This window comes from Lithobates pipiens, unplaced genomic scaffold (assembly GCF_037356315.1).
Source record: "Lithobates pipiens isolate NorthernLeopardFrog02 unplaced genomic scaffold, aLitPip1_a1.2 Scaffold_19, whole genome shotgun sequence".
Taxonomy (NCBI): domain Eukaryota; kingdom Metazoa; phylum Chordata; class Amphibia; order Anura; family Ranidae; genus Lithobates; species Lithobates pipiens.
The window spans coordinates 109,959,767-109,984,350 of NW_027507764.1; the positions used below are offsets into that span (position 1 = coordinate 109,959,767).

Below are 24,584 nucleotides of genomic sequence, written 5' to 3' on the forward strand. Positions count from 1 at the left end.
AGAAAACTAGGAAAGTGTGGAATACCTTTGGCACGAACAAGTTGCCTACAGGACCTTAAACCTTAAGATCTAGACGAGTATTCCTCTTTATATTACCTATTGCTTTATTTCCAGGAATCTTCCAGGACAGCTACTAGAGAGATAGTCTCCTCCCGCCTAACAGGAAACACATAATCCACATTAGGTAAAAAACCATCACACATACAGGCCCGCGGTATTAGAAAATTACCAAACCAAAGGCTTCCACAGGCTAAAGAATGTACATCTGAATGCAGAAATAAATCAGGAGGGAACTAACGTGGTCCTGGAAGATTCCTGGAAATACAGTTAACAGGCATTAACTTTGTTTTCTCAAATTATCTTCCAGGACAGCTACCCAAGAGGACAAGCTAGAATTGGATTTTAGGGTGGGACTTAGCACGCAGGGCCTTCCTACCGAAGGCTTGATCTGCTCTGGAATGACGTTCCAGCCAATAGTGCCTCGCAAAAGGTGAGGAAACACGACCAGGTGGCTGCTCTACAGATCTGACTAGAGCATTTTCTGCCAAAGGACCATAGACTGCTCTGGTTGAATGGGCTTTCCAGCGATTGAGCTTTCTAGCTTTCTTCTATGGCCAATTTTATAAACCTTGCCATGGTGTTTTTGGATGTTTTCATGCCCATCTAAGGCCCATTAAATAGGATGAATCAATTAGTGGATTTCCTCCATTCTTTTTTTCCTTTCAATATAAGCAATCAGACATCTCCTCACCTGTTGAGAATCGTCACTTTTTGTTCCTTAGGGTTGTCATGAAAAGAAGGATTAATGACCTCTTAAGACCTATGGAAATCTGTGATGACTTTGGGAAGAAATGCCGAATCAAGGCAAAGAACAATTTTGTCCATAAAAATTTATAAGTATAGTTCATACACTGATCGAGCTTGGATTTCGCTAATTCTTCTGATGTAAACTAGTGCCACCAGAAGTACAGTTTTTAATGTAAGAAGCTTGATGGAACAATGGTTCAAAAGAAACTTTTTGAAATCCTTTAAGACTAGTATACAAATCCCAAGATGGGACTTTTGCTTGCGACAGAAATAAAAAAACACTTAATTAGGGGAACCTCAGCAAGGCTTTTTTTTTTTCCAAGGAATTTGGATAAAGCTGCCACGTGTACACATTTTTTCCAAACTTTTCCATAAACAGAATTACTGGATTTTTTTTCTACTTTCCAAAATGGTATTTATTACCCAGTGGAAAAAAACAAAACACTAAGAGCTCCCTTTCAGTAGGGATGTAGAAAGGGCTAATCTTCCCACTACCAGATGACACACCCCTGCCTGGTGAAGGAGATTTGATCTCCGAGACCGTGCGCCTGTATGCCGCTGTCTACGGCGCATGCGCCGTAGACATCGGTGCCCGTCTTTCGCCAAATATCTCCTAAACCGTGTAGGTTTAGGAGATATTTCTTGGACCAACAGGTAAGCCTTAATCTAGGCTTACCTGTAGGTCAAAGTTGGTTGTAAGGGTTTACAACCACTTTAAAGTGGGGAGTTCTGGAAATCTAAGTGAAGGCATCCTGGTTCAGAGTCAGACACCACTCTGTCAACTGAAAGCGACTCAGCCAAGCAATTCAGATCCCCAGTTAGGTACATTGCCGTAAGAGATATCAGATTTCATTCTGTCCAGAATAAAATCTTCTATGCTACTGACATTCAACTTCTTACCAAAGGTATCTTTCTCAGGAATACACAAGAATAGAAACCTTGTTCAAGCTCTTCGTCTGTTACATACGAAATTAAGTTCTGTCCAGGCATCTCATAGAAACAGAGATAGTAACGCTTTCCTTTTGTCCTGTTGTCTGGGAAGTGGAGTAGCGAAAAGCCTTTAGGGAGGCTTCCCCTCAAATTCTATGCAATAACCGTATTCGATTATGGCTAGGATAAACGGTTTTTCAGTTGATCGATCCATTGTGGCAGGAACGCACTTAATCTTCCTCCCACACTGTTCCAAGTCATTGGGGTTGAGGCTTAATCCTTCTAATAGAAAGAACCCCCTCCCCCGTCTTTTCCCCTCCCAGCCTTTCCCATGTTTACCTGACTTTGATGCCCCCTGGTTGGCTGCTGCTAATTGGGGGGGGGGGGGGGGGGGGTGTGTTTCCCCATTGTTTCTTGGGTGGGCGGGAACCCCTTCTTCCTATCTGCTGACCTTTCCAGCACTGAAGTTGGGTCCAACTCGAACAGGAGGTTCCCTTAGAATGAAAATTGCATAGTTTGCTTTGGATGCTTGGTCACCTTGCCAGGTGTTCAGCCAAATAAACCTTTTGGCTGAATTTAAGAGAGCAGTGGATCTGGCGGAAAGTTTGATAATTTCTGCCGAGGCATCTGCCATATAATCCACAGCTTTAAGACAAGAAGGAATGTTAGTATCTGCTCCCGTGGGGTACCCTTGAGCAGGTGGGCTCTTAGCTAATCTAGCCATACACACAGTGTGCAATCAACGCATGTCATTCTTTCTGGTCTTAAGTTGGCTGCATGTGCCTCCCGTGCACACATTAGGTATCTTTCTGCTTTGCAATCCATGGGATCCTTTAGAGAGCCACCATCAAATGACAGGTCTGTTTTCCTAGAAACTTTTGATAAAAGAGTCGTCCAAACAAGGACACTTCTCAAAGATATCCTAGTTTTCCTCCTTAAAAGGGAATCTTCTTTTTCGCTTATTAGGGAAGAAAACCTTATTTTCCGGCTCTTGCCACTCTCGCAGCATCATATCTTTGAAAGTGCGATGTACAGGCAAGGTACGGACCTATTTTTTCTGGAGCCCAGCAGAAGGTTGATCATGAAGCGTGAGGACTTTTTATTTTCCCCCCGAATACCAAGGTATCATGAATGGTCTTCAACAGCCCTTCAGTTTCCTCTGTAGGTTTTGCAACTTACTTTGCTTCCCTTTATGAATTTCCCTCTCTTCGGAATCTGAATCGCTTCCCAAATTCTCTTCCAAATCATCTGAAGAGTGCTGCTCCTTCCTCACTACAGTGGGGCTAGAAGTAGCTGTGGATAACCCAGCACCTGAAGTACTTGGAACGGTGTCTCCATGTACAGACTCATCCATCAGGGTTCTAAAGGACTGAAATTTAAGTGCCAATCAATGCCTTAAACGTTGCATGAAACCATTGAGCATACTGCTTGATATTTTTATTTTTTTCATGAGTTTATCCAGGCAATGTTTGCATATGGCTTTGTTCTAAGAGCTGGAATTTAATATTTTTTTTTATTTAGAGGATGCACAGTGTTTCTTGGAATATCCGCCATGGCTGCTCACTTTTCTCCTCCTGGGGATTTGCTTTATTTTTCCCGCTCAGTGACTGCCCCTTGTCCCCTATTTCTGGGGAAAGTTATATGGTGAGAATGGGCAGGGACCTTCTCATATTTGGGTTTGGGATTTGTTCTACTATGGGGTTTATTACAAGTTTTGCCTTTTTCCAGGTCTCCCTCTCATATCTTCTCTTTTCCTCTCCCCTCCTCTGTGGGTCACCTAGACCAGTGGTTCTCAACCCTGTCCTCAAGTACCCCCAAACAGGCCATGTTTTGTGAATTTCTCTTAAATGAAACAGCTTTCCAATACCAAGCCATTGACTTGGATTTAAAGCACCTGTGGCAGAATAAAGGAAAACCTGCAAACATGGCCTGTTGGGGGTACTTGAGGACAGGGTTGAGAACCACTGACCTAGACATATTCTCCGGGCACCAGAGCATCTACAGGCTCTGATTCCAGACCAGAGGTATTCGGATTTCCAGCTCAGGTTAAGTCCCTCATTGATAATGCGGCTATCCAACCCTCTGATCCATGCACGCAGATAATCTTACCTCTCCAACACTACGCATAGGAAGTCATTAGAGACCCCTTGGGTAGATGCATTCTGATGAAAGGCACGATAGGTGGTACAATCTACTCCTTTATTTTATATACTAAATATTGGCCAAGCTAAGTTTTTCTCCTCCATGTTGCCATCCCTCAAACAGCAGCTGGAGAGTGTGATGATCCTTGGTGGGGACTCAAACTTAGCATTTCACCAATTACTAGACAAGTCTGGACCAGGCCTCCCTCGTACTAAATGCCCCCCCCCCCCCCATACACATTCTGCCCCCTCATCTAACCTATGCCAGGACAGATCAAATTTTTCTTCAAGCTTCCCAAAACATCTTTGGTATCAAATCAGTCATACGAGACTCTTATTTCAGACCACTCCATGGTACTGCTTTACCTGCAACACTCCAACAATTCAAACAGAGGCTATATGTTGCGCCTCAATGAGGCTCTTTTAAGTGACCTGGTACAATGCACCCTCATTGAAAAAGACTTGAAGGATTATTTCTTTACAAATGACACAGATACAATCATCCAGGCTGCTCTGTGGGCAGCCCATAAAGCAGTAATAAGAGGCAAGATCATCCAGATGGCCCCCCACCTAAAACGGGAACACCAAGCTACGGTTGACAAACTTAACAAGGCATTCCAGATAGCAAGAAAGCAAAATGTAACCCCACTCAAGTTTCTTTAGACAAGTAGAGGCAGTACCCAACTATCCCTAAATTTGAACTTAATCACAGAAGCTTAAAAATGCCTCAGATGGTCAGGGGCCAGGTTTTATTCCCAAAAGGACAAGATAGGATCTAAACTGGTGGCAAAACTATCCCCCAAACCCTGCTCTCTAACCTTTCCCAAAGTCTGCTCAACCCTTGGGACTTTAATGCAAAACCCTCAACGAATTATGGCTTGCTTTCATGAATTTTATGCAACCTTTATAAAAAAAAAAAATGTCATGCTCTCAGGCACAACTGGAAGACTTCTTTAATAGCACACCTCTCCCAAAACTATCAGCAAATCATACTGCCATCTTAAAAAAAAAAACAAAAAAAAAAAAAAAACTATCACCAATATCAAGGTCCTGGATGCCATTAAATCCCTTAAACAAGGTTGCATCCCTGGCTCGAATGGGTTTTCGGTATGCTATTACAAAAAGTTTGACCCCATCTGGTCCGGTTCTTCAACTCTCTTAAACCGGGCCTCCCCTTAGAAAAATCCTTAAACTTGGCTTAAGTTTCAGTCCTTCCTTAGCCAGGCAAGGATGCAAGCTAAGTTAGCAATTACCACCCAATTTCCTTGATCAATAATGATCTCAAACTTCTAACAAAAATACTAGCCAACAGATTATCATTCTTCATGGCTTATTACGTCCATCCCAGAGAGGCAGGGCCTGGACCAAATAAGGAGAGCTATTGACATTGTCACCTTACTTAAAACACAATGGGATGGAGGCACTCCCCAAGAAAGATTTTTGCTTTCACAGACCTCCAAAAAGCTTTTGACAGTGGCAGTATATTTTTGGAGTTCTAGAGAGGCGGGGTTTTTAATACTGAGACAGGCACCAGACAAGGCTGTTTACTCTCGCACCCAAAATTCGCTATAGTCATAGAAACCTTAGCTATCAGAAACCACCCAGATAATAATGGAGTTATGTGCTGTCCCCAAGAGCAAAAATACGCTCTTTCAGATCTCCTCGTCACATCCCCCCTTATCTCAACCCCAAATATTTTTAACCTCCGTCACCGTTTTGGAAACGATTCGGGTCTCCAAGTAAATATATTTATAAAATGTACTAAATCCGTAGCTTTGAACATCTCTGTACCTCTCAATTTGTGTGAGCGCTTGCAGGCACACTTCATTTTCCTGGAGTGCTTCATCTAACTTAGGAATTAACTTAGCCTCTTTGACATTTTATACTCAACTAATTACCCTCCCACGTTTAAAAAATTATTAGCAGACCTATCAATGTGGTCCAAACATGATCTACCCTGGCTGGGTCAGGTTAATTTAGTTAAAATGACGCTTCTGCCACGCCTCCTTTACGTCTTTAGATTACTTCTGATCTTGATTAGGAAAACACAATTATCACAATTTCAGCCTTAAATTTTGAACTTTATCTGGGAATCCCAAAGGTAGGTGTTGGCTCTAAAGCAGGGTTCTCAAACTGGTGGCCCTTGAGCGGTTGCAAAACTACAAGTCCCGCAAGGCATGATGGGACTTGTAGTTTTGCAACAGTTGGAGGGCCGCCAATTTGAGACCTCTGCTCTAAAGACATACTTTTTATACTCAAAACCCAAGGTGGTCTACCCAACATATGGTGGTATTTTCAGGCAGCACAATTAGCCCAGGTCTCGATTGTATACTCTAAAGGCCCAAAGCCGGATAGGCTCCTAATGGAATGACAGGCAGTTCCCCACCACACAACAGACTATCTACTCTGGATTCCTTCTAGGCTTAGACCAGCGATACTAGCTCCCACTCTTTCCTATTCTCTGGCCTTCGGGGATCGCTTACAGAAACACTCCTCATTGACATCAGATTTCCCACCTCTAGCGCACCTATTCCACAACCTAGATTTTCCCCATGGGTCAAAACATTCTTGCTTTTAAATGGTGGCTTAATAAAGGTCTATTCAGAATAGGACACTATTAATTCAATGGGGCCTCTTACGGTCAGATACTGTGTAAGCAAACTAGACATGTCCTCCTTGGAGCGGTATACAGTGGCCCAAATATCACACTTCCTTCAGTCCATTTGACCTAATAAGCTCAAACCCCCAAACTATTCGTATAAGAAATATGGTGCTCCAATATCATGGATCAGAGGGGAGGGTATATCCATTATCTAATCCTCTCTGGCAAGGGCTATGAATAACTTCAGGGCATATTGAACATTTCTTTGATGGAGGCGAACATGAAAATCTTCACGTTGGTTCTGGGTTTCCACCCTGCTTGCTAAAATCTACTCTTCTCCAATGTGCTTTAGGGGCTGTAATCACTTGGGCTCTATTCCACACTTGGTGTTCTTGCCCATGAATCTTAATGTTGTAAATCGCTGCGTAAACTGTCGGTGCTATATAAATCCTGTATAATAATGTATCTTAAGCTTTTGGAACAGACTTTTCCACTTAATATGCAAGGTCAAAGGGGTGTCTGTTCCTCAGAACCCTGAAGTAGCGTTCCTCAACCACAAGGTGGAGAAGATACATAAACACACACAAGCACTGAACTTTTACATACTCCTAGGTGCTAAAATCACTATTGCAAGACATTGGAAAAGACCATCAGTCACACTCCCCGCAGAAAAATGTAAGATCTCCTGGATCATGGCCCAGGAGAAAATAGGAAGCCTATTCCAAGACAGAGTTCATAAGTTTGAATCAATATAGGAACCCTGGGCAGCCTACACCCATACGGCTCCATCCCCTGGAGGCTTCACCACACACGTGTCATAACGTGTCATAACTCTAGGTGACCATCCTCTACCCTTTTTTCCTCTCGTTGTACCTTCTCTTCCCTCCACTTCTCCTCTCAAGAGGACTTGTCTCTAGTTTGCCCTTTTCATTCTTGGTTGGCGTTAATTGGGGGTATTTGAAAAGATTTCTCATGTCAAGGTGTGGGGCATTGGTAATCAATAAATAAATGTTTAGTTGCTTATCGCCTACACCACCCTGGATACCTAAAAATAATAGTCACAATGCTCTACTCTGCTCGATATATGGAAACGGATGTGACTATCGATTTACGATATCGCCAGACCCACACCAACTTATAATTTGTTTGAATTTTTACTATGGTATTTTCCTCACTAGGTTTGAGTGAAATTTGTTCTCATAAAACATTACAGTGTTATGGTTTCATTACAAAGTACTGAAGAAAATTTTCAATTTGCGGTGCATCCAGATCTCTCGATCTGGCTCACTCATTATCAAGGACTTAAACTCATCGGCCTGAGAAACCCATCTTTTAACAACAGCTGAATCTATTTGTCGTGGACACCTTGTCCACAGACACATCCCATTGGGGTGGCGGGCCTGATCTCGCCAACTTTGTTTCCTAATCTCTTGGCTGATCTACCAGTGATTCTTATCCTCCTCTAAAGACCTAAGGCATCTGGTCAGTCATTCACTTATCAGATTAAAGTGAACCTCAGGCCTGAAAGAAGTCTCCACTTCCATTACACACATTTGAAGGGATATTTGTTCTTCATATGTACATGACTGTTTTTAGTTATACCATCTCTGCTATTGCTTTAACATGTAATATTTATCATTGTAAACTCAAAAATATTGTAAGCGGAAAAAAAAAAAAAAAAAAAGACAAAGGTCTCTTAGGGACTAAATTCTAGAATACCCCCCCTCCCCCCCAAAAAAAAGCCCCTTCCAGGGACAGCTGAAGCCAACAGGTCTCTGCTTACTATCAAGCTAGCCTAAAAAAAATAATAATCATCCTCTCAGGACAGAGAAAACACATAAAACAGAGGTGATGTGCAATGTTATTTTTATTAACAGAAGCGAATCGTGTTTTCTGGTGGGAGAAGCCCATCTCTTAGGTAGCTGTCCTGAAAGATGACTTGGGAAAAACAAATCGCGGGCATCAGTACAGTAAGGAATGTCTCATGGGTTTCTTCAATACAGAGATAACCATATTCAGATCTGTGGAGTCAGGTCTGTGGAGTCAGGTCTGTGACGTCATCACGCTGAAGCTGCTCGAATAATACTGCATCTGAAGTTTCATTGCAAGCTGTCTTGTTACATGCTTTTTATCTCTTCGGTTCATGTAAATACATCACTATTCTAATAAATAATTGTTACCAGTCGGGTTGCACTATTAGATCCTTTTTTTTATGCTTACCATTCTGAGTTTCGGAGTCCATCTGGATGGTGTGATAGAGGCTTACTAGATGATGGATAATGGGCTGCCGGGTTATCTGCAGGCGCAGTTGATTTAACAGCTGAGGCTATGCACATTGGCTACCTGGATAAACTCAAGCAGTAATGATCTCTATAATAATTTGGGATCATTTTGGTCAGGTAGGAGGCTGAATTACCTCGCAGGCACTTTTGCAGCATGTTTCTCATTTGTTGTGTATAGAAAAGCACAAGAACATTTTTTTCAGCAATTTTATATATGGACTTTATTTTTTCACATATGATTTCCATGTGTTATGACTTATGCATTTTAGCTTCAACTACCTATTCTGCACTTAGGATGTACATTTATTAGTTTATGGAATATTTTTATAGGAGCAAATTGTTTTTCATGTTGTAGATGTGATTTTTTTTCATTCAGCAATGTATTACACAGAGTTGTTTTTCCAATAGGATTACTATTTAAGGAGACATCGCACCTTTTCTGATTTATGGTCACTTTAAACCTGCCATTCAGGTGTATTTGAATACAGCAGTACCAACTCTCTTTTCATTAACACACATGAAATTTAATTGTTAAAGTGGATGTAAACTCTCACATATACCCAGTGTAGTGAACAACCTCAGATGATACACAGGGATGAAACAAATCTCCCTACATAAAGTGTTACATGTACATCGGCTGTCTTCAGCTTTATATACGGTTTAGAAAGTGCACGTTAGATTTTCTCTTCCTGGTTAGTACTGCAGTGAAGCCTGGACAAACAGCCAAGGCAGCCGATTAGAGGAAAGGCACACACCCCCTCTCCACATAAGTAGAGGCTTTCAGGTCTGATCTTTGAATAGTTCAGGGCTCTAATTTAGAACATCCTCCCAAACACAAAAATCAGGCTCTGCTTTTATCATATGTGATGGAGAACTTGTCAGGAATTATCCAGCTGATAACAGAAGACTGGAGCAGGAAACAGCCATGGAACATAGTGCTTTAAAGAGAGATAACAAAACACTGCAGATATATGTGCCCAGCTCAAATTTCATGAATCGGGTTTACATCCACTTTAACCATATTCAGATGCCAAATAGAGATAAAAACAGAGCTACACTGGAAACGTCATGCCCAATGGTATTAATCAAGAAATATGAGGTCTCTGAAAAGGTGTGCCCAAATTTGCATCCCGATAGTGCTGAGAGCCATATGCTAGTCAAGGCCCAGCTCTAGGAAGGAGAGGATTTGTGCCACAGAGAAATTCCTAGGGTGGAAGCTCAAAGACTCACGGCCAGAGAATAATGCCTTCAACGATTGACGATAGGCCTTTGCGGAAATGGACTTCCTAGCTTTAAGCATAATAGGAACCTTGGCTTCAATAAAGTCAGTGACTGAAGCAGGATGAAAATATAGTTCTCAAGACAAAAGATCCCAACGATCTAGAAGAGTCTATAGAGCATCCACCAGGAGTGTTACCAGGTTGGCATACTGCATACAACTATACCGGTCTGGAGCAATGACGAGAAGAATGGCCCCCATCTAAATCCTATGTAACAATTGAGGAAGGGGTTCCAAGGGAGAAAGCACATTGCTCATTTTGTACTGATCTCAGAGAACCACTAAAGAATCCCTGTACCTAAACAGACAACTGTGCAGTCAGTAAACTGTACCAGCAACATACACACAGAGGTGCAAAATATTCTTCCTTTAATCAGCCAGTAGGAGCAAGTTCTATTCTGACAAATTTTGTGTCATCCACAACATTTTTTCAAAAAACAACAAGGCCACGTGGGCATTCTTGGAGAGAACTTTGTGCCTAGCAGAGAGCAGGTAACAATAGAAAAAGTTACTGCTGGCTGTTTTAAGGAACAAAGTTTTGCTTCTCAACGTGCAGCATTGTCGAGAGCAATCTCACCTGGAGTGGCTTGTGAAATATTTGATGGATTTTCTGTTTAGTCTGTTTTTGTACCTGGAGGCCAGGAACTACCAGCTAGGCATCACCCATCTGCAACACAGGTCATATAATATCTTTGGGTGTAGAGCCACTCATCCAGGCACAAGTGCTGAAATTGAAGTCTGGCAGGACTGTATTTGATATACTTATCATGAAGCATTCTGGTTTCTTTCTAATGGTTAATGTATGCCATAGCACTGCTTGAGTGAATCCAGACCAGAATCCAGCAAAATGGTCAAACGCGGCAGAGAAAGCCACATTGTAAGAAGATCCATGATGTTGATGGAGAGACAAAACTCTTCTGACAACCAAGTCCCCTGCACTGACAGGGTGCCCAGAACCCCTCTCCTGCCTAAAAGGCTAACAACCTTTGTGAGGATCTTCCAAAAGACAGAGAAAAGTCTTCGCTGACCCCAGATTTGGATTCCTGAGTCACCAAACTAGGGGCAATCTGGTTTATAGTGCCAAGCGAAGCATTAAGTCTAGGTATTTGATTGGCTTCTCCCACAGTGACAGAATGTTATAATATAGATGTACTGAGTGAACCTTGGCAAATAGAACTACCCTGAATTAGGTCCCAAGCAAAAATGAAAGTTGGACTACTCTTGGACTGGGAAGTCTTAAGTTTCTCTAGGGGAAGAGTCAAAGCCATGCTGTCCAACAGAGCCACGCCAACTATTACCTTCACAGGTGGCCATCTATACCACAAAGGGGGTGTCAAAAGAGTACAACAGTATAATACTGGGGCCAACACCCAAGGTGTATAAGAGAGGCCGAAAGGCAGGGCCAGGAACTGGTAGGTTAGAAGCCACAAAGAAAAATGAAGCAACCACTGATGCACTGGAAAGATGAGCACAAGCATGTGAATGCCCTTTATATCAACATGATATAGAAAGTCTCCCTGATGAGAAAAGACGATGACAGACCTGGTGGCTCCATGTGAAATCTTTGGGATTGAATAAACACATTTATAACTCTGAAGGCACAAGCCCATTTTGGTTTTGGAGAGTGAACAGGTTGAAATAATATCCTTGAAATGTCACAGGAACTAGGGAAATGACACCTTGGTCCACAAGAACCATGAGCACTCGATGGAGATTTGTAATTTGTGCAGTGAAACAAATGTTTAGAGTGAGAAACTGAGAAGGGGGAATGTAGAAAAACTGCAGTATATGTCCCTGGTATATCACTTCTTGCACCCAAGCAGCAGAAATTAAAGCAGTCCAAGGATCTGCAATGGTTAGTGTGGAAAAGTGGGGGAGCATCTTTCTTTCAAGGTAGGCATGTCTAAAGATTTGGCAGCTGCTGACTTGATACTATGTTGGCAGATTGAGAGCCACGCTTTGGGATGGGGAAGGGTAGGTCTTAACAAGCAGAGCATGGAAGTGGAAAAACAAATGGGATGGACAGAGGACAAGAATTTGCAGTCTAGCCCTTAAGCTTTTTCCACTGAGGAAGGAGGATGCTCTTGCAACCAGTAGCATACTTGATAACAGTATTATGGGTTTAATCCCACAAAGCATCGTCCCTTGAAGGTCAGGCATGTTAAACACTCTTTAGGCCTCATGCACGCTGGACGTTTTTACAGCAGCTGTTTTTGGCTTTAGACTTTTTCTACATTCAATCTCCCCAACATGTTATCCTATGTGTCCATGCACACATAGGCTGTTTGTTTTTTGGCTGGGGCATATTTTGACTTAAAAAAAAAAAATATACAAAACTACTGGGTTCTGAGAGCAGTTTTTCAACTGTTTTCAACTGTAAAAACACTCTAACGCCAAAAACCGCTGATAAACACGGCTCACCAGCGTTTGACGTTTTTGGGCCCTTGGAGAAAAAAAAAAGCTGAAAAATGCTAACATGGAAAAACGCTATTACAAAAACGTTGAAAAACTCTCTGCAAAGCTACTGGCGTTGAACATTGGAAGGATTAACAAAGTTGCAAGTTCAGATGTGTAAGTTTGACATTATTATCGTACATGCCTTAAGATGTGTCCTTCAGTAGTAGGATCCAATGTTTATATTTGTGTAGGATTTCTAAAACAGAAGTGCATTTAAATTCATACGTGTCATCTTCGTTGGGCAGGTGGTTTAGGTGCCTTGAGGGAACATATTGACAATGCTGCCATTTATAGTAAACAAGGAGTATTATTACGAGGTTGGGAATGCATGGGGTGGGTTTTATTGTGGATAAAGCCCCATACACACTATCAGATTGTCTGCTGAGTTTTTCCTTCAGATTTACCAAAACCATATAATATGAGGTCAAACCTTAGGATTTTCAATATGTATGCAATCAGGCAGGCCCTTCTACTACATGGTTTTGGTAAATCTGAAGGAAAAACTCAGCAGACAATCTGATAGTGTGTATGGGGCTTAAGTATACCTGTATTTTTTTTTTTGTAATTTTGAGGACATAGCTGATGCTAGTGTTTTACGTTTGAGGTTGTTTTACAGTGTATTTTATTCATTTTGTATCGCATCTATCTGTAGTAGTCCATCACCGTAGTTTGTTGATTTTAGACTGTGTGGAGATCAGGCTAAGAGGGAAGGCCTCAGGTATTCACAAAACCAATGCAGATGGGAACCGGCAAGAGTCATTTTAACTTATGTTGTGTGTTGATTTTAAAACATGTCACTTTTTCTTCATCCCTGTTAATATGGTCATATGTCTGTTTTATTAGATGTTAGATGTGGCTCCATGCTGAACGGACAGACTCATTAAATTACGTCTGTATACCTCATAACCAACCATGACTAAGGCCCTGAAGGACTGAAAAACACTAGTGGGTTCTACTGTATGATTCTTATGCCTATTTAATAAAAGATGATTTGTGAACAAGCTTCTAGTGCTGAATATCTGATCGCATTTACCCTATGGAAAGATACTGACACTTTCAGTGCACTAGGAGGAAGTACAAGTAGGGGTGAGCTGCATACTTTTGTCTATTCACGAAACCAAACATGGTAGCAACTGAAGGTCCAGTGGCCAGAGATGACCAAAGTCACTGTAGGTGGGCAGGAAGGGATCAAAGCATGCAGCATGAGTTATATACTACCCAGCTGATGCATTAAGCAAAAAAGCCTTCTGTGTGCAGCAGCCTCCCAAATACTTAACCGAGCCCATCTCTATCCAGAGATGTCCACGAGTGTTTTGGCCATCCGAGACTCTCCCTCCTGATTGGCTGAGACACAGCAGCAGTGCCATCGGCTCCTGCTGCTGTCAAAGTCAGCTAGCCAATCAGAAGAGAGAGGGAGCGGGGCCAGGCTGTGGCTCCATGTCTGAATGGACACAGTGAGCCGTGACTTGGCTCGGGTGCCCCCATAGCAAGCTTCTTGCTGTGGGGGTACTTGACAGGAGGGAGGGACCAGGACCACAGAAGAGGGCCCCGGAGAAAAGGAGGAGCATGGCTGCTCTCTGCAAATCCACTATACAGAGCAGGTAAGTATAACATGTTATTTTTATAGGAAACAAAAAAAACAAAAAACAAGAATTTACAATCACTTTAATTTCTTCTATGGTGCAAAGTTCAGTGGCGTCCATCTACGATACTCCAAAAGCCAGGCCAAGGATGGATGCTAAGAGCTTGTTCACACGTGTGTTATGAACGAAGCAATGCTCATTAACGTGCCTATAGGATTTATGAGGAGTTTTTGTTGTGTTGCAAAAATGCTTGTCAAATGTCTACGATAGTGGTGTTTAACCGCTTGCCACCCGCATAACAAATGACATTGTGGACTTTAAGTAGTGATATTTGAATGATGCCTGCAGCTACAGGCATCATTCAGATATCATCTTTTAGATCCGGGGATTCCCTTCACCATAAGAATGATCATATCGGCTGTTCATCGTTCCTACAGGCAACAGGATGGGAAGTCCCCCCTCCCAGCTCGCTCCTACCATCGGCAAACTGGAGAAGCAATCGACCGGCCCCAGATGCTGACCATAAAGATTTCCGGCAGGAGTTTCTATGATCGTTCGGAGGTTCGGGCATGATATGACGTCATGCCCGACCTCTGCATTTAAAAAAATGGGAAGCTGAGATTTTTTATTTATTTTTTATTTCAGGCTTTCCAACCTAGGAGGTGAGATCTGACTTACTGACCCCAGATCTCACTGTAAAGGGGACCTATCAAGCACTATTCACATTACAATAGGAATAAAAGTGCTAAAAAAAAAAAGGAGGAAAAAGAAAAAAAAAAAAAAAGCGTCAAAATCGAAAATAAAACGATAAAAAAAATTAAAAATAAAAAAATTTATTAAAAAATGAAAAGCGCCCCTGTCCACGCGTGTTAGCTCGCAGAAATGAATGCATATGTTAAGTCATACCCACATATGCAAACGGCATTCCAACCACACGTGAGGTATCACTGCGAACGTTAGCGCAAGAGCAATAATTCTAGCACTAGACCTCCTCTGTAGCTTTAAAAAAAAAAAAAAAAAAAAAAACTGTAAAAAAAAAAAAAAAATGTTAATACTTTGCCTATGGGGGTTTTTAGGTACCGAAGTTTGGTGCCATGCCATAAGTGTGTGCAATTTTAAAGCGTGACAAGTTAAGTATCCATCTACTCGGCGTAACATCTTTCACAGACAAAAAAATTGGGCTAGCTTAACTGTTTTTTTCTTAATGCCTGAAACTGTTCCCCCCCCCCCCCCCCCCCCCCAAATGCATTTGAAAAATTGCTGTGCAAATACCGTGCGAAATAAAAAGTTGCAAAAACTGCCATCTTATTCTCTAGGGTCTCTGCTAAAAAAACATATATAGTGTTTGGGGGTTCTGTGTAATTTTCTAGCAACAAAAAAAATATATATGGATATTTACATGTAGGAGAGAAATGTCAGAATTGGCCTGGGTGGCAAGTGGTTAATTAGGGGGAAATTATGTAGACACAAATAACTGCCTTGAGCCATATTAAGGCTATGGTGTAATAGCAGGCATTTTTGTTAATTCGCTGCAAAACTGATTTGCATGCTTTGGTCTCTGACACTTGGCATGGTCCAGCTGATCTTTGCCGACACAAAAAGCCTTGCCACTGGCGAGAATTCTCAATGCTCTATCTACCACTGTCAGTACTTATGGCTGGATTGATGCTTTTACCTGCACACAGAAGCAAATGCTATTACCAGACGAATGCTCTGCACAAACAGAAAGTGGCTGGAGCTACTCTGTTCTAGTTCTCAATGCATTCTGGGTAACAGAAAACTCCACTACCACGCTCCCAGCACTCAGCTAACACTTTATAAATGTCTCACTAAAGGGTACTTTTACACTGGGGCAGGGGTCCGTTAGCAGTGCCTGCACTACCGAAGCACTTTGCAGGTGCTTCGGCAGTGCTGCCCATTCATTTCAATGGGCAGGGCGTTTTGAGAGCGGTGTTTACACCGCTCCCAAACCTCCCCAAACATGCTGCTTGCAGGACTTTTCAGAACATCCCACAAACGCACTGCCCCAGTGTGAAAGCATTCGCTATTTTTAGTGTTAAAACGCCTGAACAGTGCCTCAGTGTGAAAGGGGTCTAACAGGCCATAAATGCTATAGAGGTGAAGGTAAGGAGCAGTTATGGCACTTTTCCATTGAAATAAACGGAGGTGTATACTGCACCGTGTGGTACCCATTGTAATATTCATGGCAAGCATTAGAAGGCAATAAATGGCACCTAAACACAGTACTGGCCCACGTGTGAACGTGCCCTCTAAGAGACCAGCTATAACAGTGAAAAAAAACAAAAGATGCTAGCAAAAACAGATTAATCTTTTCCACAGTCAAGCTGAAATTACCCAGGCTCCTAGAACACAAGCAAAAAACTGAGGCCTGGTAGTGGAAGGGGTTATCCTGGACTGGCCTACAGTTTGTGTCTGCCCCAGTTCAATCCTCCTGTATGTGGTGGTATAACCCAAAGGTTAAAGTGATATTAAACCCATTTGTGCAAGCTTTGACATACACATAATGAAAACTAGCATTAACATCATGGTCCACATAAACAAATCTGAATGATTCTAAATGCATTTTTTTAGATGTTCTGTAATACAGTCACGTGATCATTTTCAAGTTCCTATGCAACTCGATGGGCAATATGTAGGGGGGGTTTAAAAACCAATACCATTCTTAATAAAAAGCTATACATGTAAACCTTGCTTAGTTTAACAACCATTCCTTCACATTTACTATGTTCTCAGGCGCCCCACGTGACACACCTTTAGAACTGTCAGACAGTGACGTCTCCTCATCAGCTGCTCCAGGTGACACTCCAGAATGTGCACGTGTCATGTGGAGCAGAAAGGAAGATAATAAAGAATTTTGTTTTCATGTGAATGAATGGTAGCTTAACTAAGCAAGCATGATGTAGTTTTTTTTGGAAAGAATGTAAATATTTAGATCGATTTTATTCTCAACAGTCGTGTGACTGGCTGAAGAGAGCTTGGCTGTCAACTACAATATTAGAGCCACTTTGCATGACGTGCAGTAATGTCATGAGAGGCGGCTGGGGGAAGAAAAAGCACAGGGCTTCCCAACACTGAAAATTAACCATGCAGAGAGGGAGTGGCAGCCCAGAAGACAGAGGACTGGCTGGCATAGTGCTGCTGTGCTGAATAAACAAGCCAAATCTCCAGGCAGTTATTCTCTATTAATCTATTTTTTTTGCTTAACACACAGGAAAAATTATGGAGCCAAAATGGGAAAACATTTTTTTTAGATTTTAAAGAATAACTCCAGCCATGGCATTATACATGGTTACACTGGTCCACATATACCATATACTGGTTTACATACCTGGCCAATGCCCCTGCAAATTTTGAAGTAGACACTACTCTGCTTCGGTGATCTCCATCTGCTTTTGTGTCCCCATGTCAAGTAGCTGCACTCCTGCTTATGGAACACAGGAGGCTGCCCGTTTGGAACAGCCGTCATTCAGAGAATGCTTTGCATTGTTTGAATAAATGAAAAGTGTTCTCCGATTGGACGAGATGGCGAGCCGGGGCAAAGACACTAGCGGCCGAACTGCTGTGTTCACGATGCATCGGGCCTGCCTCCAAGCACAGAACCCAGTGTCTACTTCAGTTATTTTCAGCTTTCCCAAGGCATCGGTTAGGTATGGTTTATACATAGCTACACTGCTCCAAGCTGGAGCAATGTAACTGTGTGAGCCATATCAGGATTTTTCTCTTTAATAACAATTTCTAATAATTTTCTGCACACAAATAGATCTTTATTTAAGTGGCATTTAATCACTGCTGTGTTTTTTTTTCTTTGGAAAAAATGTAACAAATTTTGAAGAAAAAAAAGTTTTAGTTTGTCAGTACATTTTGTAATTAAGAAAGTTCTCTCCTTCACTGATGTGCGCTGATGAGATGGCACTGATAGGCTGCACTAATGAGATGACACTTATGGACACTGCTTAGGTGGCACCCATACGCCGCACTGATGGGCTTGACTGGAGAGCACTCATGGGTGTCACTGGAGGGCAGAGATAGGCGGCACTGATGAGCAGGCATGAATGGGCACTGAAAGACGGCACTGACTGGTGTCACTAATGGGCACCAATTGGTAGAAGGACATGGCATGGCTGCGGTCATTTGACATCCACCCAGAACGAAAGCCACACTGCTCTTCCATCATTTGACGGCGGGCAGGTGGCAAGGGGTTAAAAAATGTTTTTATTACTTTTTTATTTTAACACCGGCCCTTTAAAACATTTTGTTTTAAATCATTTTTATTGCTATAGCAAGGAATGTAATGTAAACATCCCTAGTGATAACAATACAGCATGACAGGTTCTTTTAAGAGTCAGCTCGACTCTTAAAAGCACAAGATCACAGCATTGTTTATTTTTTTTATCTTTTGCTTTAAGAAAAAGAAACAAAAACACATTACATGGCCTGAGAATCGGAAGTAACGCCGCTCCGGTCTTCCAAGGGCAAGAGATGAGAGGTGGCCATCTTGACATCGCTCATTTGAATGGGAAAAATGCTACCGATGCCAGATGGTTCCCAGGCTCACCGATTGGTAACGCAAGCCCTGGAGAGGTGACTCCTCTGTCACTTCTAAAAGTAATCCCATGGCGAATACGCTGCTGGGATCACTTTTACTTTTATGAAAGCCGGCCGCCTGGGGGAAAGGAAAATACCAGGGTCATGGCATCTAGCTGCAGCCATAAACCCGGTATTTAACATCAAATGAATGGCGTAAATTGCCAGTTAGGCGGTTGGCAAGTGGTCAATGACATTTTAAGACTTCCTGTATCGCTCAATGAAAAGAAAAAAAAAACACCTACATGGACAGGACTGCATCTATCTGGCTAAACCCCAACTTACCAAGTTAAGCAAAAGCAGGATATGGGCCCTGCTGTTTACTAAGAGGCTATAAGCCATATGGACTTTGCTTCAATATGTAGAGGTCCAAACTTTTTTGGGAAATTTCCTTGAAGTAAACAATCACTAACCTCTGAAGGCACTGGCAGTGTTAAAGCGTTTGTTAATTACCCGCTACATTTTTTTTTTTTTTTTAAATGGATCCAGCTCCTTTAAAGCATTTTATACAGCACAGTGCTTGTGCTGTGTAATTTGGACCCATGTAACATGTAAAAAACCTGGCTAATCCTGCCAGTTTCTCTCCTCCCCTCTGCAAACAGACAACGATAATTATTGCTGCTGAGCCCCTGACACTGTGGTCTGTTTGCGTACCTCCGACAGCCGCACCCTGCTCGCCTGTGTCTGTCTCCTCTGTTCCCCCTCCTCCCCTCTCTTTGTGCAGGGCCGCCCCATCCCCCTCCTGCTGCAGAAATACACACACATATATATATATACACATTTTAATACTATCCATTTTTTATCCAAATACTGTGCCCCACTGTAACCTCTGTTACTGTATCTCAAGGTGGCTCCCTTTGGTCACATGACCAGCCGTGTCTCCTCTTCTCTCATCCCGCTGCCGTCAACTAAGAAAACTTGGCCCGCCCCCCGCAAGACGGGCAGAGAGGAGACACAGCTGGTAACATGAGAGCCGGGAGCCACCCTGATGCACGGCGAAGGACGACTTTTTAAAATAAAACACAAGGGGGGCACAGTATTAGGAAACAAAACAGTATTAAAATGGGAAAGTGGGTTAACAACCACTAAGTAAGTCAAACCTCAAAGAAAACAGACTCTGAAGTGAAGCTGCAGTCCACCTGTAACAGCTAACAGCACCTGTCTTGTTTACATTAGAAGGCGTAAAATACAAAGCTTTGCAAAATGAACAGCAGTTTTGTCAATCTTTTACTTGTGTGTAAAAGACATTTATTTAAAAAGCTTTTTTCTTTGCCATAACAGTCAACATGAAAGGGAAGGCGGCTTAAACCATTTCCAATGAAAAGGACTTGCTTTTGATGCCAGATTCCACAACCCCCCTCCCCCCCTTACGTTTTTTCCTGCCTCTCTGTGAAAAGGGCTTGGGATATTTTACATGATGAATATATTATGTTTTGTAATGAACTGATATTGTAACAATCATTGTAAAAATGTTCTCGCATATATAGATTATACATTTTATGATACTGTTCTAGTGACTATCCATGTTTTACATTGAAATCTAAGGTAAGGAAGAAGCGGGCTCTCGCAAAATGTGCCAACCTATATGAGTGATCTCTGAGGACTCTACAACTTAAGTTCTCTTACCACACAGATAAGCAACAGCACTAGTGTCTGAGATATATAGATATATATATGTTATGCTTGTGTGATATATACTTATTTGTACAAAAATAACCCACGGGGGGGGGGGGGGGGCGATACAAAATCATCCAGATTTGATAAAACTGAAAATGTAAACCTTGCTATGGTTAGACTTTCACCTGCCATACTTAATAAAACTGAAGTTGCAACTGCTGAAGTCAATCCCAGGTTACATACCCACCTACCAAATATGCTTCCCTAGATAACAAAATAGGCTGACTTATCAAACTCACCAGCATTTTGAAATAACTCAAGACACCCTCATGCAAGTCTAATAAAAACCTCAATCACACCATGAAAATATTTGTTAAACTGGGCTAAAAAATGTTTACAATTGCCTACCTCTATTGTCTTTAATGCGCAAGATGAGCATAAAAAAAAAAGAAACGGACAGCAAGACTACAATGTAACATTTATAAAAAAAAAAATTAAAAAAATGCATTTTGTATTCAATGTATAAATGATTAAAGATATTCCAGGGTCAGTCGGCAACAGTGAAGAAACATACATTTCAGCATCAGAAGTGGTTATGTGCTGTGTCACGTGTCATGTGGACTTACCACTGTGGATAACTTAATCACACGGACTTTTGGTGCTATATGAGCTGCTTCTCCAGAGCTGCTGTTTGACCTCTGCATGACAGTTCTCTTTGTGCCAGCAAGTCTCTGCTCTATTGGCTTGCCCTGGACTGGAGCTACTGTAACAGCATGCTGGGAGGTCAGCGATGGGGCTGACCTTGCAGGCCGGACCTGTTGAACCTTCGGAGCAGAACTCTCTGACACTTTGTTTTGCACTGCCTGCTTAATGATCTTCTTTTGTTGTCCCTGAAATGTTACATTGGTTACAGAAGTTTGCAGAGGGGGGATATTCTGTGGAGGGTTTGCTGCCTCAGACTTCTTAGGAGTCAGTCTATTTTTCACATTAGGCTGCGCCTGCGCAGTGGCGGGAGGCAGAATCTGGCTGCTATTATTTTCTGACTTTACAGTCTGTTTGTCCATCTCGAGCTGGCTTTGCTGTGCAATGCTAGCCTGTTGTTGCTGCTGCTGTTGCTGTTGTTGCTGCTGCTGCTGCTGACTGAGTCTCTGCAGAAGCTCCTTTTTCCTGGCACCAGCCTGCTGTTGGCGACGCAGTTCCTTCTGCTTTAAAATTTCCTCTCTCAAACGCTTCTGTTCTTCGATTTTTAAGCGGTATTTCCTGGTCTCCTCGTCCTCATCGGGGAACTTTAACGGAAAGAAAACATATGCCTTTATACCTCAGTAATAATAGCTAATTTCTGCAATCACTGGCTACGCTACTGCCATTTCTCTCTCGACACAAATGGGCTGATTAGTAGTATAAACACGCACAAACAGTTTTTAGCCCTTCATAAACATAGGATGAAACAACTATGTGGATAACAGAGAGCCTTTCTGTCAGATCGCTTTATCTCGTTCTCTGCTGACAAACTAACAATAGGTAGTGAGGTAAGTGACCTGAAAAGGTTTCATTAGAACTATTGATTTTTCTTACACAATTTTAAAGCTTGATCTCAAACTCATTTGTCACACAATAATTGCTTATAATGAACACCACAAGCCAAGTGGCTGACCTTGAACTTGAGCGCCCTCTCAAGAATCGAAATGTCGTCAACTGCAAAGCTGGAATATTAATGGTAAACTGCAAAGACTTATTATTCTGTGCTCATGTCTCCTCTGGATGAAAATAATAAGCATCAAATAACCTTTTTTTCGGTCTGGGAACTCTAATAAGCAACCATCTCCACTCTACAGTAATACAGTTTATTAATAGGAGGCCAGAGTGACTGATGGCTAATGATGTAAGCACACCACATTCCTGCATTTGTGAGCTAATCAACTCTGTACATACTTGCCTTTTTTATAGTGCCCAAGGTACTATGAAGAAGGGCAAAAGTAAACGTGTAATGGCTAAGCTCTGTTATTGTATCACTACTAACAGAATTGTGTCAAGAACTTTCCTCCTTAATCTGAGATTCCCCCACATGTTGCAGGTCTCACTGATCACTCACTAGGTTTGCCTTTTAATCAATACTTTACTAGGCGTTGACAATTATTTGATTTCAACAAAATGTCAAGAAAAAAAAAAAAAAAAAAAAGGCAATATGCAGCAAGAGAACATGTACTGGCTATAACACAAAAGCTGAAAAAGAATGAGGTTCCAAATGCATACATGTAGACTCCCTAGTGTCATGATTTTATCCAGCTGCATTACAAAAGATAAAAAAGACAAGCTTGAGGAGTGGAATTTGATTGCCCTTGCAAAAGCCTCAATGGTGACTTCCCAATCTAAAATCATAAACAAGATCTCCAGAGCACTCAAGCCATTGTATTCTCTAAAACCTCTTCATTTTGGGTGGACATATCCTTTAAACCCACCCAATCTAGAAGTTCACAAACATACAGTGCCTTGAAAAAGTATTCACACCCCTTGAAATTTTCCATATTTTATCATGTTACAACCAAAAATGTAAATGTATTTTATTGGGATTTTATGTGATAGACCAACACAAAGTGGCACATAATTGTGAGGTGGAAGGAAAACGATAAATGCCTTTTACAATTTTTACAAATATATGTGTGAAAAGTGTGGCGTTCATATGTATTCAGCCCCCCCCCCCCCCCCCCCCCCCAAGTCAATACGTTGTAGAATCACCTTTTGCTGCAATTACAGCTGCAAGTCTTTTTGGGGATTTCTATGCCAGCTTTGCACATCTAGAGTGCAATTTTTGCCCATTCTTCTTTGCAAAATAGCTCAAGCTCCATCAGATTGGATGGAGAGCGTCTGAACAGCAATTTTCAAGTCTTGTCACAGATTGTCAATTGGATTTAGTTCTGGATTTTGGGACATTCTACCACATGAATATGCTTTGATCTAAACCAGGGATAAGCAATTAGCAGACCTCCAGCTGTTGCAAAACTACAAGTCCCATCATGCCTCTGCCTCTGAGTGTCATGCTTGTGGCTGTCAGAGTCTTGCTATGCCTCATGGGACTTGTAGTTCTGCAACAGCTGGGGGTCTGCTAATTGCTTATACCTGATCTAAACCATTCCATTGTAGCTCTGGCTGTATGTTTAGGATCATTGTCCTGCTGGAAGGTGAACCTCTGCCCCAGTCTTAGGTCTTTTTGAGACTAACAGGCTTTCCTCTAAGATTGCCCTGTATTTGGCTCCATCCATCTTCCCATTAACTCTGACCAGCTTCCCTGTCCCTGCTGAAGGAAAGCATCTCCACAGCATGATGCTGCCACCACGTTTCACGGTGGGAATGGTGTGTTCAGGGGTGATGTGAAGTGTTAATTTTCCACCACACATAGCTTTTTGCTTTTAGACCAAAAAGTTAAATTTTGGTCTCAACTGACCAGAGCATCATCTTCCACGTTTGCAGAGAGACTCCCACATGGCTTCTCACAAACTGCAAAAGGGACCTCTTATGCTTTTCTTCTTGCCACTCCTCCATAAAGGCCAGATTTGTGGAGTGCATGACTAATAGTTGTCCGGTGGACATATTCTACCGCAAGAGATATAGATTTCTGCAGCTCCTCCAGAGTTAACATGGGCCTTTTGGCTGCTTCTCTGAGTAATGCTCTCCTTGCCTGGCCTGTCAGTTTAAGTGGATGGGCTTCATGAGATGTTAAAAGCTTGGGCTATTTTTTTAATAACCTAAGGTTCGCTAACAAACCTATGAGGGCTGCACAGAACAGCTATATTGATAACGGAGATTAAATTACACACAGGTGGGCTCTATTTACTAATTAAGTGACTTCTAAGGGCAATTGGTTCCACTAAATTTTAGTTAGGGGTATCAGATTAAAAGGGGGTTGAATACAAATGCATACCACACTTTCCAGATATTTGTTTGTAAAACAATTTATCATTTTCCTTCCACTTCACAATTACGTGCCACTTTGTGTTGGACTATCACATAAAAACTCAATAAAATACATTTACGTTTTTTAGTTGTAACATGACAAAAGGGATATGAATACTTTTTCAAGGCACTGTATGAGGACTGAGCAGTAGTACAAAATGACATTCTGGCTGGTGGCTAAGCTGCATTAAAAATGTTATAATTGTCTTTACTAAAGATATACCATTTTCAGCTCTTTACCTGTATAGAAGACACCTGGGAGCCAGAAATCTGGCTGATAAAGAATCAAATACTTATTTCACTCATTGAAATGCAAATAAGTTTATAACT

General features: G+C 41.9%; 1 protein-coding gene across 3 annotated transcripts in view; it reads right to left on the minus strand.

The window, feature by feature from the left end:
- The window catches only part of RBM33 (RNA binding motif protein 33), a 260,560-nt gene that overhangs the window by 96,264 nt on the left and 139,712 nt on the right, over positions 1-24,584 (minus strand). For all 3 annotated transcript variants that reach the window (XM_077491155.1, XM_077491156.1, XM_077491157.1), the window contains exon 15: positions 20,930-21,589. In XM_077491155.1, the coding sequence (XP_077347281.1) occupies positions 20,930-21,589 (660 nt within the window). The remainder of the gene's footprint in view (positions 1-20,929; positions 21,590-24,584) is intronic.